This window comes from Scatophagus argus, chromosome 22 (genome assembly GCF_020382885.2).
Source record: "Scatophagus argus isolate fScaArg1 chromosome 22, fScaArg1.pri, whole genome shotgun sequence".
Taxonomy (NCBI): domain Eukaryota; kingdom Metazoa; phylum Chordata; class Actinopteri; family Scatophagidae; genus Scatophagus; species Scatophagus argus.
In genome coordinates, this window is record NC_058514.1 from 17152677 (window position 1) to 17169805 (window position 17129).

Sequence of the window (17129 nt, forward strand, 5' to 3'; positions counted from 1 at the left end):
CTCTCTGCCTGCTCTCCATTCTAATCCCATGGATCTGGGTGTGGGAGCAGGAATGAGGGACAGAGGGAGAGATGAAGTGGGTCACACAAAAATGAGGCCACAGAGGGTTTGAACTGTGGCAAGACCTCCCATCTGGCAGAGAGCTGTCCACCCTGTCTGCCATGAGACAGGCCAAGGCGGATAGGATGTTATCCAGTCTCTGAAGTTCAAATGATGATTTTTATACAAATGTTTGTTTTCCAGAATTTTGAATAGCAACTTGTGTAGGAAAAGCAAGTTCTGAGGAATTTAGTAGGTAGTTCTTGTATAATTAATTTAACATCCTTTAATGTACTCAAATATATAGCTGAGGCAAACTGCGGTAAAAAGCAAATACATTTTCTTCAGGTCTTCAAAAATGGCTTGTTATATATACTTAAAACTGTGTGATACAAAACATCATGTTACAATAAAACAGCCTGCTTTAATGACTAATAGTTTTGGAACTACATGGCAACTTGCTAAAAATATTTCTATGCTGCACTTGGCAAGACTGGAAAGGCCAGTCATAGTTAACAGGAATAGCTACAGGTAAGAAAGGTCACAAATGAAATACATATCCAGTTGACAATCCATTCTTCCAAATCTAAAAGAAGAAATAGACTTCCCAGTGTCTACTATCAACATCTGCCCATGTTGTTCTTCTATGTAGTGCTATTATAACTAACTTAAACAACATATCAGCTAAAAAACAAATACATACAATACATAGTCTTTAGAATTCCAATTATAACAACCTGTCATGTTTGTCCTTTGTAATTTATGATGTTTATTGCATGTATGTTTCTCTCTCTCTCTCTCTCTCTCTCTCTCTCTCTCTTTCATCCTCTCTGTCCTGTCTACCTCTTCTTCCTCTCCTACACCCGGCCGACTATCAGCAGGATGGTTCTCCCTTGTGAGCCGGGTCCTGCTCAAGGTTTCTTCCTGTTAAAAGGGAGTTTTTCCTTGCCACTGTCTGCTTGCTCGGTGGTTCAGGCTCTGGGTCTCTGTAAAGCATCTAGAGACAATTTTGATTGTAAAAGGTGCAATATAAATAAATTGAAATTAAAATAAAATTGAAAATTTTTCCATAGCTATGTAATAATAAGGAGCCAATCTCGGTGAACTACGTGTGCCACTTCTAAAACTTTATTGTGAGATACTGTGCTGTGTAATTATAGTGCAGTAAATAAGACTACTTACAATCTAATGCCTTAACATTCCAAAAAAGCCCACATGCATATACATGCACACATACCTACATAGACACATACATACTGTACATTCTTATATATGAGAAAGTTTTCTTCCAGTTTTCCATTTCCACCCAGCTGTACTACCTTTAATGGATATCAGCTATGATGAAAAATACCAGGTTTTCCATTCTTTAATTGGTTATTACTGGAAAATAGTTTTTAAAATCCTCTGTGTGACAGAATTAAGTTAGCTGAATGCTGACCGTACTCTGACGGCCTCATCTACCTTCAAATAATTTCAAGTTAAGAAACTCCCTGAGATATTTTTAATGACTGACATTTTATGATGAAAACAACAGTAGTCTTTGTAGATTGGACTGGCACTTAGTACCATGTTATTAGTTTTTCTATAGTTTTGTGTGTAGTTTTAGTGTTGTGACAGTCTCTCAATGCCAAAAGAAAATCTGTCATCTGGTATGTAAAAAACATTGATATAGTAGTCATTTAATCCTAAACAAACCCATAGCCAGTTTAGAAGCCATTTCCCCTAATTTCTGACCATGCCTTTAGCCCAACTGTTTATCAGATGGATTAATCATAAATTGTTTTGCAAGACTACAGTATATCCTTACACCCTAAAACATCTTTAATCCCATGATTAATAGCTAATCCTAACCTGAAAACTGGCAAGTCAACTCATTTATATGATCTGGAATTATGGTTAGTTTGCAGTGCCGGTTAGTGTCAACACTAACAGTAAGTTTAACTGCATTTTCTGGTGGTTTCCAGGTAGTGTATCTACATGTCCACTTGTAAAATTTGTTTTTCACTATGTAGCAGGATAGAGGGACTAAATGCTATATTGTCTAATTTTCCCTTGAAGAAGAAAAGAGAAAGAAATAATTGAAATGTTGCCCCAAAAAACGTCTGGATTATATTCAATGACTTAAGGGGAAGGAAAGACGCCAGCTGGTCCAGGACAAGGTCCGAAGTGGGGTGGAAGACGCCTGCTCTAGCAGGACAGAGGAGATGTGGCAGTAGAGAGTGTGGACACAGTAGAAGCAGGCAGTGGACTGAAAGACCTCCTGGTCAGAGCTCTAGAAGCCTGAGCCACAGAGGATTCAATTCCTCATTCAGTCGGTCTATGACATCTTCCCCAGCCCATATAATCTCTTTCACTGGGACCTGGCAGAAACCCCAGCATGCCCACTGCGTCAAAGCAGCGGATTGCTGGAGCACAGCTTATGCTGTTGTCCAAAAGCCCTGAGAGGGGTGCTACCACTGGTGACATGACCAGGTGTGACAGCAGCTGTCATCAGAACTGGGATCTTACTCAGCAGGCAATAGCAACCTGCAAAATGAATTTCTTGAATTTCCCTCAGGATCAATAAAGTATTTGTCTATCTATCTATCTAGATACTCTATCACCTTTGTCAGGGCCAGGCAGGAGAGCTCAGCTCGGGACTGGCACTTTGGGAGACAGCTCAAATTCCTAGAAAATATAGCAGTGACCACACTTCGGCTGGATATGGTTGTGGTTTAGGAAACAGCGAGGCAATTCGTCCTGCCACCTTTGCCCTCACTGCTACAGAGGCTGAGGTTTTGGTTTCAGAGAGGTTTCCAAAAAGCAGAGTGGAAATGACAAGAAAAAGATTATAAAACACACAATGGAAATAGTTCACAAGAACAGGGAACGAGACAGGCAGAAAACCAGGCAGCAGGTGAGCGAAAAAGTCTAAGCGAGAAGTCCAGAATAAGGAATCCAAAACACAAAGGCAAACTCCAAAAGCTGAGGAATATCAGGTCCAATCTGGAGACAGAGCTCAGCAGGGCAAACTGTTGTATGGAGGTGAACCTAAACAAAGAGTGCAAAGTTAGATTTCCCAAAATGAACAACGAGAGAAATCCAGAACATGATACTGATACCTTATCCCAATACCACTCGTAGTAGAGTAGAAGGCACAGTCTTGCAAGGGTGGAGAGGGAGAGCCGGTTTTAAATATCCACAGGCAGTGATGAGTGATTGCAGGTGACTGATAAAACACTGGAACGACTCCACCCAGCTCTGCTCTGGATTGGACAGGCAACAGAAAAACCAACCAGATGAATCACAAGGAAGCAGGAAACAATGAGAACAGAACAGGAAATAGAGACACAAAAACACCACAGTATACGAATCCTAACACTGAGAGGCAAGAGTGAAGATAAATCCTCTTTTTAATCCTAAAAGTTTAAAAGAATAAACTCTGTGCTCTCCCCTACACTGGGTATTTATTCCTCCAGAAGCTCGCGGCTCTGCCTAAGGCTCTGTTCACCAGAGCTCACCAGCTCGAAGCATCTGTCAGTTGACAAGGTTGCTCCTTCATCTGAAACACTGGCGCCTGTCTCTCTGCTCAGGTCTGTTAGTGCAATTAACTTCACAGCAAGCCATATTATTTGTCCAATATTTACATGAAAAATTCTCCAAAAGGTACCAAATTAGTTCAGTAACTAATTAGCAAAGGTTAAGCATAGCAGACAGTTCATGGTTGGCTATCACTCAAGGTGGCCATGCTCTTAATTGTGTATAACTTTTAATCTTAATGTAATTTGAAATATATAAAAAAAAATTTCTATATAATTTATTTATTTTTTTGTAACAGACTGTAAGCATGTTTATCTTTATGCTGCTGAAATTGATGCATTTTAAAATGCATTCTCATAGGGACTGACTCACTTATGGAGCCATCCTCAAGTGGCCAATCAAGGAACAGCAGTTTTTTGCCACATCTGTATTGGCTTCATTTTTCAGCTGTTGGTGTTCAATTTAGTTCAGTTCAGCTTATTTATATAGCGCCAATTCACAACAGAAGTTATATCATGACATTTTCCAATTAGAGTGGGTCTAGACCAAACTCTTTAATTTTTAAATGTTGCCATTTGGTAGATATTAAATGGTGTGAAATGACACCTGAGAAGCAAAAATTGTGATGTGTTAACATGCAAAATGACTTAAAACTTTTATGTGTTATTTATATGCCATTTGCTGAGCCCAGGGTGCAATTTCAGGAGTCAGATTTGTTTCAATAAAACTTTCATTCATGTGTATATGTCAAGATCACATACTTAATTGTTTGGAATCAGGGCCTTCAGTTTTAAGATCTAATAGCACATTCATCTTGGACTCATGACAGGACCCTCATTGGGATCAGGCCCACAACTTGATTGGGATGTTCCCAATATTGAACACTGCCACTGGATATAAATTAAGTGCTTCCAGAATTGTCCAATACAAGCACAGCTCCTGGAGACATGAAACTGTATATTTTGTATCTGAGGTGCTTCCAACAAATCTTCATGACACACAATTTATTGACAATGACTGAAGATGTTCCACATTTTGTCAGAGGTAGGTTTCTGAACTTACTGCTGATATCATTCCTTCATGATACTTGATTATAACATTAGCTTCTTCCTTGATGATCCTTGAGTTAGATTAAACTGTTGGAGGACACTCACTGTCCACATCATACTTCTTCATCTTTATCATCAAGACAGGAAAGAGCTAAAGACACATTTACACCACCTACCATCACCATTGACTGGTATTCTACAGATGCACACTGCCCGCTCAGTGCAATCACTTCCATTTGCAATCTGTAACAGAGAGGAAATGGTTTCTGGCTCAGAGATGTTTGTAGAAGGCTGAAGGGCAATTTTGCTAAAATGACTGAGTTAGAAATCCATTTGGGGAAGCTGGAGCAATATGCCCCAATCTCAACACTGGAAAAAGTGCCTCTCAGTGAAGGACTGTAATGTTGTGTAATGTGATGTGTCTCCCAGTGCAAATGCCTGAGGTTTGGGATTAGGCTTCCTCGGCTGTCATCGTCAGCAGAGACAAGCTGCAGAAACATTAATCCAGCACTCACTAGTCAGGAAATCAAACTGTGAAAGTGCAGTGCAGCTTCAGGCCGAGGGAAGCAGATAATGTCTGATGTAGAAGGATACTGAATGAATCACACAAGCCTGGCATCAGGTTCCTCTTCATTTTCTTTCTCTTTTATTTTCTACTCCCACAAGCACAACTACATCCTTACAGCGTGAGATGCTCCCATTCCACTGGATGCACCTGTGATGTTTTCAATTTAATTCAATTTATTTATTTATATAGCACCTTATGCACTCAAAATTGTCTCTAGATGCTTTACAGAGACCTGAATCCTCGAGCAAGCAGATAGTGGCAAGGAAAAACTTCCTTTTAACAGGAAGAAACCTTGAGCAGGACCCGACTCACAAGGGAGAACTATCCTGCTGATAGTCGGCTGGGTGAAGGGGGGAAGAAGAGGTAGACAGGACAGAGAGGATGAAAGAGAGAGAGAGAGAGAGAGAGAGAGAGAGAGAGAGAAACATACATGCAATAATCATCATAAATTACAAAAGACAAACATGACAGGTTGTTATAATTGGAATTCTGAAGACTATGTATTGTATGTATTTGTTGTTGGATGTGTATACTCAATTTAGGATGTACTCATTATAATATCCCTCAGTAAATACATTGAGTTAGCAAAAGCTTTTATTGTTGCCAAAATAAATGTTGTGCTGCATAAGCGTACACTGTTTGAAGTGCAAACGGTTACAAATGAAAGGTTTGTTGAATTTAGTTATGAGGATGTAGTATGTCTTAAATGGAAATTTTGTTTTTCGTTTTTCATATTCACAAAAAAAAGAAAAAAAAGTAATGTCTTTAATGTGAGGTGTTGTTCAAGAAAACAAACTCACAGAAAATGATCACCTCATGGAGAATTATCACCAGCTCCACAGTCCCTCATTTGTATGGAGTAGTCTAGTAATTTAGTCTCTTTTTGTTCATTATTTTAGTTCTATTGGTTGTACACTTTCTAGCAGATGAAAAGCCAGGTATTTTTTATCCCATATATTTGGTTTTAGTTTGACATACTCAATAAAATCTTAGTCCTCTGACTGTCGAACTTTCAAAATCCAGATGAGAGAAGCTCTAAAAAATGCTGATGCACTCATTTAGGTCGACGTCCCTACCATGTGCCCACTGAAATATCAAGCTTTGTGAACCTGTAGGAAATTAATTTAATTGAATTTGTTAATAGTAAAATGTATCCACGTTGTTCATTTTCATTTTCAAAAAAATCTATTTTTGCACCTTTCGGTTAATTAAAATCCAGTTAGGCTGAATTGTCACTGATATGGAGGTACTGGCTGTAAAAATAATTTACTCACCAACATTTATGCAAGAGCAAACCCTGACAGTTTTGAACATGTCAGGCTGGCTTACACTGTGAAAAATAGTTGTATAAAGAACAGGTTTTCATGGTTCTCTTGTGCTGTTCCTTCCATTATTACATGTTCCTGGGCTTCTGCCAGGCTCAGGACTGAGTCACTGCTGCTGCTGTAGGAACGGCTGTTCAAAAATCTGTTGACTCGTGTAAGTTCACATCTTCAGTGACCCAGACCAAATGTCTTTGTTTTGGAGTGAATGCATAATTGCTCCTCAACAGGTAAATATTTGGAAATCTTTGAAACTATGCTGGATTGTTTTTAAAAAGAACTGTGTGGTGCCTTATCGCTTTATAAATATTTAAATTGGAAGACTGGATTATTTGAAGTGTGAATACATTTTAGGAAATGGTCTTCAAAAGCACACAGTGATCTGTATTCAGTCTACTTCATTTTAGTTACTGTTATAAAACTATGAGGATTCTGATCATTTCTTTGTAAGAAGTGTTGCTTGGCAACACCTATCTAGTTTGTTGTTTTCATATACAATAAAGCACATCAATGGTGTCTTATTTTGAGATCAGATGTGTTAGAACACAACAGCGGAGACGCTTGATGAGATGTGATCATTTACCCATATGAAATTTGTTTGCACTTTGTCCATATGGCCAGATTTCTAACAGCTAAATAAATATGTAAAAAATAAAAGGGAACACCAGAAAATCAGCAAAAGGCAGAATACACAGTGGTGGTTCATAAAGGGATGAGGGTTGCACAAGCATGTAGGGAAGGGGTTACATACAAGACATCTAACCACAACAGTAGTACCAAATGTTGTAAAAAATGAAACCAAAAGACAAAAACATAGACACAACAGGCCAGAAAAGGTTTTTGTTTTTTGTTTTTTTACTTTATAGAGTTAGCCATGTCTGAATAATGAATAATGTGAACTGAATCATTTTTATCAAAGGAATCTGTCTGTAGTGATGAATCAACATTAAGTTTGGTCTTCAGACACTTTCTGAATTATCAGTTGCAGAGGTGCAAATATGGTTTGGATTGGGTGCTATTTATAAGTTGGAAACTGGCAATTGATATAAACTCAATATGACATGAATGCATGACATAATGGTGAAGGCTGTTCCAAAGTTGTGCATCAGTAATCATCAAAGCGTGAACATCATGGGTTATCGTGTGTTTCAAATTCTACATGATGCTGAAACACTGTAAGATTACAATCCTGACTGACTTTTGTGCTTGCTGATCCTAAATTTCTCCTTAATACTGAATGTACCAAGACAACACGTAAACGTGGAACAAATGAATACAGGAGCAAATCAGAAAATGGGGAGGTTCATCTCTTCCCATCTTTCCATCTCTTTCTCTCAAGCCAGTTTTAACTGGAGGTCTTGTTCTCTCTGCAGTTGATTACCACTTGTCACTATCTGAGGCTTTATAGGAGTATAGGTGTCTTAGTTTCAGTCAAAATAACAATGTATTGTCAGGGAGCTACTCTGTCAGAAATACATCAGAAGAACAGCAAATTGCGTCTGTTCTCAGTTCATTATGTCATTGAGTCATTGAGCAGGGTTATGCAATCTCAGTACATTGCAGGAGGGATAGACAGCCAATCCCATAAATACTCTAAAAAATAGGTTTGATACTAAAAAACTATAAAAGTTGCACCAGATGAGTGTGTCTAATTGCATTTTTTGTTGTTACATGAAATCATTTAAAATTTTTGAATTTTTAAAATTTAGTGCAGCAACTTGTCACCGTACAATGTAGAGGACCACGCCAGAGACAAAGTCTCGAGTTGGACAGAATTTGTATCAAAATGTATTGGGATTACAATGAAAAAGAGTAGACACATATTGTCTGTTCCTGAGCAAGTTTCTCTCATTTTGGACCCAAAGGTCATATTGCTGCATATATCCATTCGTTTTGATCCCGTAGCTCTCCATCTACCACCAGCCCCACACTAAAATATTTTACTGCACACACAATGCTGAATAATTTTGAGATTTCTATGACATCTGATATGCATTCTTTATGCTACTCGGAATAAAAAATCTTTGGTGATTCTACAGCCTGTTTTAAATTGTACACTTTTGGCCCCCTAATGGAGTGAAATTGCAAAACCATCTGTGTACTACCTGCAAATAGTATGGTAGTATGGGATGTAATACAATTTTATACAGTTTTCAAGGGACACTAGTGGGGCTATAGATGTTCAGTATTATCAGACAAAGTCAATTCAACACAAATATCGTAGCAGCAAATTGTCCACACCAGAGGACCCTTAAAAAGACTGTTTGGGCTTTTGTGAGAATATATGTTGCGTTTGTGCGATTAATAAAGGTACTCTCTCAGTTCCATAGGCAGAAATTGTGTGACCACATGATACCTCAGCAGAAAGTCTTTGGGAAGCAATCAGGATGGGTAGCTGGTTGCTCAAAGGCTGTGACTGTGAAACTGACAGATTGCATCCTGTCTCCTGCCAGCAGTTGGTGTCATAAAGGCAATATTTGCTGAACCTTAACCTTAACTAGGTAGTAGTAAACATAGTAAAGCATTACTTAAACAAACACAAAGGGGGAAGATCAGAAAATATTTGGACATGGGCTGTTTTGCAAGGTACTGGACTGAGGTACCTACTTTGTCACTAGGTACCTCAGTCAGTACATTAAAGCTGTTTTGGAATTCAAACTTGTTCATACACTACATGGATAAAAGAATTGGAACATCTGACCACTACACCAACAGAGACTTTAATGACATCACACACATCTAAATACATAGCTTTGCAGCTAAAGCAGCTTCCATTCGTCTGGGAAAGCTTGATTTTGGAGTGTTTCTGTGGGACAGGCACTGATGTTGAATGAAAAGGCATGGCTCACAGTCTTCGTTCCAGTTCATCCCAAAGGCCAGTCAAGTTAAGATCAGTCAAGATCTTGCCTTGTGAACTGAGGCACAGTCAACCTGGAATAGAAAAGGGTGTTCCCCAAACTGTTGGTGCAAGGTTGGAAGCATAGCATTGTCCCAAATGTCTTGGTATGCTGAAATATTAAGATTTCCATTCATTTGAAGTAAGGGATCAAGCCTATCTCCTGAAAAACACCCCCATCCCAATACTTTTGTCTATTTAGCGTATGCAAGAGCATTTCTTGTACCTCTTGTGGTGCCACTGACATGAGAAAGTGGTTGTTTTCTGCTTTCATCTGCTCAAAATTCCTCGACTTAATCGCCTCACACCACTTCTCAGTAAAATACCTTCATTCTCCAGCAACCTATGTTCTTCTTCAACAACACATCCATCCCAGCCAGTATAATAGGATGGCATAATGATTGGGGTGACAATATTGATTACGACTGGTAAATGTTAATGTGAATAAGCATCAAATACATGCATCTTTCTTTCAGCTTACTTTGAGAGGTTTCCAACATTATTTTCTATTGGTTATCTACTCTAGACACTGTGTGCCCATGAAGTACAACGAAATGCCTTCCACCCTCTCAGCCTGTCTATTTATAGGGAGGTGATTTACAACGGCTCCACCAGGACTCTGATAAGGGTCAGATTTTATGGAGAAAACATTTTCCAGTTTTTCCTCTGATGTGCTCTGCTCTGCACGAACTCTTTGTGATATACTCTTTGTTTCCTGAAAGACAGCTAGATTTTTTGCTGCCAAATGAAGTGCTAACTGCTGATAACATTATCATCCGTTAGCTCAGTTAGTCATGTAGTTAGCCGTCCTATGAGCTGACCAGAAAGCTGCCTCCTCATTGCAGTCCAAAGCTCCTTTTCACTGTGCTTTGATCTCCCAGTCCAAATAGAGTCAGCTCACAAGACCACTAGCTGCACAGCTAAATGAGCTAACTAGCATGCGGCATAGATACATACATTTTCACTGCAGATGACACACAATTAGACAAAGACCAAACTGAAGTTATTATACTGGACCCTAAGCATCTTACAAACAGTATTTGGTGATATAGCTACTTTGGATGGCATTACCTTGGCATTGAGCCCCACTGTAAGAAGTCAGGGATTTATTTTTGATCAGGATATGTCCTTTAACTCACATAACTCAAATGGCAAGGACTGCAGAAAAACTAGCCCATCTTCAAGCTGGACTATTGCAACTCTCTGTTATCAAGACTCGCCAGCGAATCCAGAATGCCTTAGCAATGCCTTACTGACAAAACTTGTATTTGAGAGCATATTTTGCCCGTATTGGCTTCTTTACACTGGCTGCCTGCAAAATTGACTTTGAAATACTCCTCCTCACATACGATGCCCTAAATGGTCAGCGCCATCTTATCTCAAAGAGTTCACAGTACCTTATTATCCAGCCAGAACTCTATGCTTCCAGGATGCAGGGTTACTTGTGAGTCAGCAAGAGTAGAACAGGAACCAGAGCCTTTAGTTATCATGCGCTCTTCCTTTGGAATCATCCTCCGGCTTCAGTACGGGAGGGAGACACCCTCTCTACAGTCAAGAGTAGACTTCAAACCTTCCTTTTTGCTTATATTTAGGGCTGGCTTAGGCTGGCCCCTAGTTATGCTGCTGTAGGCTTAGACTGCCAGGGATCTCCCATGATGCACTGAGCTTCTCTCTCCTCCTCTAACTCTCATTTGACTTCTTCCCTGGAGTCTCCGTCTCTCTTCTGAGGTTCCCATGGATCGTGTCTGGACCTCCTGCTGTGGTCCTGTTTGACACCAATGCTTGTACCCCCTACTCTTGCCCCCCCTCGCACACAAGATGGCAGTCAAGGCAGATGGCTACCAACATTGAGCCAGGGTCTGCTCCAAGGTTTCTGCCCTCTAAAAGGCAGTTTTTCCTCGCCACTGTCGCCAAGTGCTTACTCATGAGAGTTTCGCTGGGTCTCTCTAAAAATTAAAGACTTGGGTCTAGACCTGCTCTACTTGGAAAGTGTCATGAGACAACTGTTGTTATGATTTGACTCTGTATAAGTAAATTGAATTGAATTGAATTGACTGGAGCTCATTTCAATACATCATCTTGTGTCCTCTTCTTCTGCTGTGTTTTAATTTGCAATTTAGTTTGGTGAAGCTCAGACAATTAAAACTATGTGGTTAAGGTTAGGGGGGATTTGTTTTTGTGCTTGATTTGACAGGAGACAGAATCCAGAATACAGTGGTCACAACATTCTGTGACCCTTGAAAATACCTTTTGTAGTAGTGTTCCTACAGCTCAAATCTTTCTAACTGTCATATGTCATCTGGAAATCCCATACACATCACAAGGCCAGGGGAGTTTCAGAGACATTTATAATAATACACTGAATGGCTCCATTGACTGATTAGTTAATAGCTTTTGAAAAATAAATCATTTTTCTGACAGTCATTTTGTCAGAGTTGTCGGTAATAGAAACGTATGGTCAAAGTCTGCTTCAGCATTCTCACAATAGGGTCTCATACAGCAGCAGATTGCTATTGTTTTAGGAAAGACAAGCCACTGTCTGTGTGTTTAATTAATAACTGCAGACATCGTCTCTCTGGCTGAATCGTGACTCTCTGAGACAATGTTATCTTAACGTTCCATGCAGTCCTGCTCTGTATGTCACCAGCATGGATCTCACAAAATGATCCACAAGTCAATGTTGTTTCCGTATTAAGAAAAGAAAATTGATTCATTTTTTAATTATTTCTTCTTTCTTCTTTGCAGGGTCCATTGCCAGGTGCTCTTACATCAAGTATCACTACTCCTCGGCTACGATACCCAAAAACCTCTCCTACAACATCACCAAGACAATAAGGCAGGATGAGTGGCACTCCCTCCGTAAGTCTGCTACAGTATCTTCTCTATATTCTATGTAAATATACCACTTTATTTGTATAAATAATGCTTTAGGCTGAGTAAATTTCATTTCACTCTCTAAAAAGTGCGTATATGGTAATAGATAATTTTTAATGAACGGAGGAAGATAAATAGCAGCACATTAGGTTTTGAGTTACTGAATGCTCTCCTCCAACTTTAAATTCAGTTCTTCAGTTGAGCTCACAGTGCCAGCTATTAATAAAACAAAAAAGTGTTCTCTTGAGCAGATTCAGTGTTTTGTTGTAACACTTGCGGTTACTTTAAGCATTCTTGCTGATGTTTGATTCGATAAATCTGTGTGATTTCTGGTGCGTTTTTGGTGTAACTGGTCATTTAAAGTCACCATCAGGTTACTACCACTTTCATCAATCCAGCTCGCAGCTCACATTTGGCAAGTGGCAGGGTACACCCTGGACGGGTTGCCAGCTGCTGCCCATTGCATGGCCGACACATAAAAACAACTTTACCTAAGGAGCATGTCTGTTGGTGGAGAAAGAGAACCAGAGTTTCTTTCCATAAACGTTCCTGTTTGCTTGTGAGTTCAAACACTCATACTCTATGCTGTTCCTAGCTAGCATGTGTATACAAGCAGGTGTGAAATGTTAGATTTGTATGTGAAATAACATCATGATATTTGGCCATGAGTAGCAGCCCGGGGATGAATGCTATTGATTTTGACAACTCTTTTGGGTAAACTCAGACACACTTTAACCACTGGACCATTTCTCGGTAAAAGTCAATTATGTTTGATGTTGTCAGGTATGTACTAATGGCATTATGCGGACAGTTGGCTGGTCAGTCCATCCATCTATCAACACTAATGCATTTTCATAGTCCCCTGAAGGTAAATGCAGTCTATATCCCATAGATCCAGCTGTATTTGGTGACCACCTGACATTTCTGTTGCAGCCACTATCAGGTTGTACTGTACATTAAAAATATTAAAACTCAACATACACATTGACATGAACTCATGAGGATGAATCCCTCCTTTTATTTTTTTAAACATTCTTTTTGTTCAAACCCACTTTCAGTTGTCACATCACACATTTAAGTGACAGCAGTTATGACATATGCAGGTACTATATTCTTGAGGGAATAAAAACTTTTCTTTTGAAACACGTAATTATGTGATCCAGTTTGAGCGACACTAATTGTATGCTGAAGTTTTATTTGGTCAGTAAATCCAGGACCAAAGTATCTGGAGGGCTACCTCTCCACAGTCCTGTTTGCCTGCTGGATTATATCAGCATGGGTACAAGAACTATCAGAGGAATCTAGAGGGAGTCTCCTTTTAAGTTACCTGCCATTCACGAGCTGTTCCTCTGGGCATGCTGTAGCTCTCCAGTTGTCTGGCCACTGAGCCGAGTGGAATCACACTCTGACCTCAAACTGTCACCGTCTCTGTTTGACAAGTCTTCAGTTGTCAGGTGACAGGATTGGGAAAAGCTCCTCTCTGTTCCAAACCACAGAGGAGTGCCCTGTCATCTGTTTTCTTCTGCCTTCCTCACAGCTCTCTCCTATAAAGCAGAACAATAAAAAGTATCTGTTTACAGGCTGTGCTATTGCATATCCACGGTAGCTGATAATATTTCACATGTATAATTACCTCAAGTTGGACAATGTAGACAATTTTATAAATGTATGTCTTTTGTGTAATGAAATGGTAAGTTACAGGTTTCGGTTAGTAGAATCAGATTTCTTACTTTGAGAACACACACACACACACACACACACACACACATTAGGAGACAATCATGTCAGACAGTGCCTATTCAGTATTGTAGGTTAACTAGCACCACCTTGTTGGAGACATTTTGGGTGAGTATGTCAACATGGTGAAGTGAGTTCTTCATTATTTTGTCCTGGGTTTTGCCTCTCAAATGCATACAGGCTGTTTAGTTAGACATACCATACACGACCCATGACAACCTGCAAGACAAGAAAGCATAAAGACTCAAAGGAAGTGCAGTTAGTGACACACATTAATGGGACATGGATGTGTATGGATGGAGAAATAGAGGAGGAGAGGGAAGCTCAGTGCATCATGGGAGATCCCCCGGCAGTCTTAGCCTATAGCAGTGTAACTAAAGGCCGGCCTATGCTAGCCCTAACTATAAGCTTAATTAAAAAGTAAAGTTTTAAGTCTACTCTTGAACATAGAGAGGGTGTCACCTCCCGGACCGAAACCAGAAGATCGCTCCTTAGGAAAGCTTGGTAACTAAAGGCTCTGATTCTTGTTCTACTTTTGCTGAGTCTAGGAAAGTAATTCTTCATTGTGGGACTGATCGGTAGCCTTGACCGACCGGGTAAAGTCCACTCTGTTAGTCCTATGCCTCATTCACGCGTACTGAGGTCTGCCAGTCCGATAGTCCGTAATCCATGCCACCAGGTGGGAAACTACTCCCATGTCTGTCAGATTTTCTCTGAGGAGCAGAGGCTGGATGGTGTTGAAGGCACTGGAGAAGTCCAAGAATGAAATCCTCACAGCACAGCTGCCCCTGTCCAAGTGAGAGAGGGATTGGTGTACTTCGCCACCGGCCTGAAGTCATTCAGGTCTTCAGGTTGTGGTCTCAGGATGTTTTCCACAGCCGAGGGACCCTCCCCTGTTCCAGGCTCAAGATGAAGATGCGCTGTAGGGGGTCTCCCAGCTCCAATGCGCAGGCCTTCAGAAGTTGTGGGGATCCTCCATCAGGACCCGCTGCCTTCCTGGGACAAAGCCTCCTCAGCTGTCTGCACACCTGGGCTGCCGTGATCTTGGATGGGGGGGATATTCACCTCTGTGCTGGTGTCGAGTGGGAGAGCAGAAGCGGGGGGTGAGGGGTGCAGTGTTCTGAGGTGAGAGTAAGTTGGGGTGGTCAAACCTGTTTCAGAAGTTATTTAGCTGGTTCACTCTGGTTCCCCAAATCTCCTTTGACTGTGGCACCCCGCTTTGAGCTGCAGCCGGTGATGATCTGAGATATGATACTGGAGTAAATGCCGATGGTGTCACTTCCTTAGATTTTGCCACAGCACTATCCATTAGACATCTAGTACAGGATGTTTTTCCCTCATGGGTTGCAAAGGTGTGTAATAAATACACATTTTGGTATTGATCCACCAAATCTTTTGCTATAGAAATGTCAAGTGTTTCTTATTACTTCACACAGGTATTAAAATATAGAAGCGTTGTTATCACGGATGCATGAAACCAAGGAGAGGTGAACAATATGAGGTTGACATGACTAAAATATTACTTTCACCACTGTATAAGCTACCTGAATACTCTTTGCCTCTCTGAAAGGACCCTGCCAGTGACCTCTGCCTCTGTGCTGAGGGTCTGGGTCTGCCTAAGGGATTTCCCTCCTCGTCGTTTCTTTCCCAGCTCAGAGTGCTCTTTTTTATAGTTTGGTGGTATTGCCACAGTACCAAATAGCCTTCCTACAAACTTTGCAGTGTTTTCATTTATAGCTGTATGATATCTCCACACTCCGCTCCTCTGTCTCCCTGCCATGCCCTTATGCATGTGTCTCTCTGCTCATTCAGCGGCACTGAATCACATGAGGGCATGACAACAAAACACAGCAGAGCTGAAGAGGAGGAGGAGGAGAAAAGAGCGCAAGTAAAACAGGAATGAAGCTAGTTTGCACAGTGCATGCGTGTCACCAGACTCCTTTGTGCCCAGTATTTATGTGCTGTGTCCCAGTAAAATCTCTGCAATGAAATTTTCAACAGAAAAATGGTAGTGCATTAATTTAGATTCATAATATTGGGGAAAGAGTTTATGTTTTTCGACTCCAAAGTATTGCAACTCAACAGAAGCCTACAAACATTCTGCATTCTGTGCGCCTATGCTGACCACATCAGTATGTGTGTGTGTTTAGCAGCACATGAACTATAATGTGTGTGCAGCTATCCATGTGTCGGCGAGCAAAACTGAGCGCAGTGTTAAGGTTTAGTAATAGTTTGTGGTGGTGTTAAGTTTGTAAGAGTGTTGGCCACAAATTTAGAGTGATGTCATAAATCTAATCTGTCTACATTGCAGATACATGATAAAAGAGCCATTCAAAGATTATATTCCAGGTTAATTTCTAGCTAGCTGGTGTTGAACATCAACAGTAGCGCATCTGACTACTTTGCTAACAGAGCAACGGATTCTTTTTACTTCTAGCCCAGGTAGTTTGCAAGCAACATGAAGCATCACAATCAAAATACATGTTCAATAAACCAGTGCATGTCATCTTCTCAGTGTTGACAAGAGAGTTAGCCTATTTGTCCAGGTGGACAAATAGGCTAATTCTGAACAATCCTGGGCTGCTCACTGTCTTTCACACAGCCGTTGTGCTGTCTCATTTGCGTTCTTCCCGTTCTACATTATGCACAAAGCCTCATGACCATAGGTACTTTAGCCACATAAAATAGATCACCATTATATTTTATTAATGTACAATTGCAGTGACAATCTGCTAACAAAACTCAACTGCTCAGGTTAATGGCCTGTCATATTGGTATGAACATATGTGATTGGTGTGAGACAACACGTAGTTGCATTACCATACTTGCCCACTTGTGACTTTATTGTATATTTTGGAGGAAATCAACTTTTGTGAGATTCTGCCACAAACCCACAGGGCATTATTTGTCTCCTGCTGTTGTCGGAGTGGTACACTGCTCAACGATGATTGGCTAATTTTTGTAAGGTGGAAACTTGTGGCATTGAATTAGCTTGGATTCCACCCGGAATATGTGCAAGCATTTTGTAGAGCGAGTTTCAGTTATTTCACATTGAAAAGCTTCACATCCATCCATTTTCTATACAGCTTATCCGTCAGGGGTGCTGGAAGGTACACTTCACCTCT

General features: G+C 40.4%; 1 protein-coding gene across 2 annotated transcripts in view; it reads left to right on the top strand.

The window, feature by feature from the left end:
• tmem178b (transmembrane protein 178B) overlaps positions 1-17129 on the top strand; it is a 106248-nt gene that overhangs the window by 41960 nt on the left and 47159 nt on the right. For both annotated transcript variants that reach the window (XM_046379503.1, XM_046379504.1), the window contains exon 3: positions 12139-12252. In XM_046379503.1, the coding sequence (XP_046235459.1) occupies positions 12139-12252 (114 nt within the window). The remainder of the gene's footprint in view (positions 1-12138; positions 12253-17129) is intronic.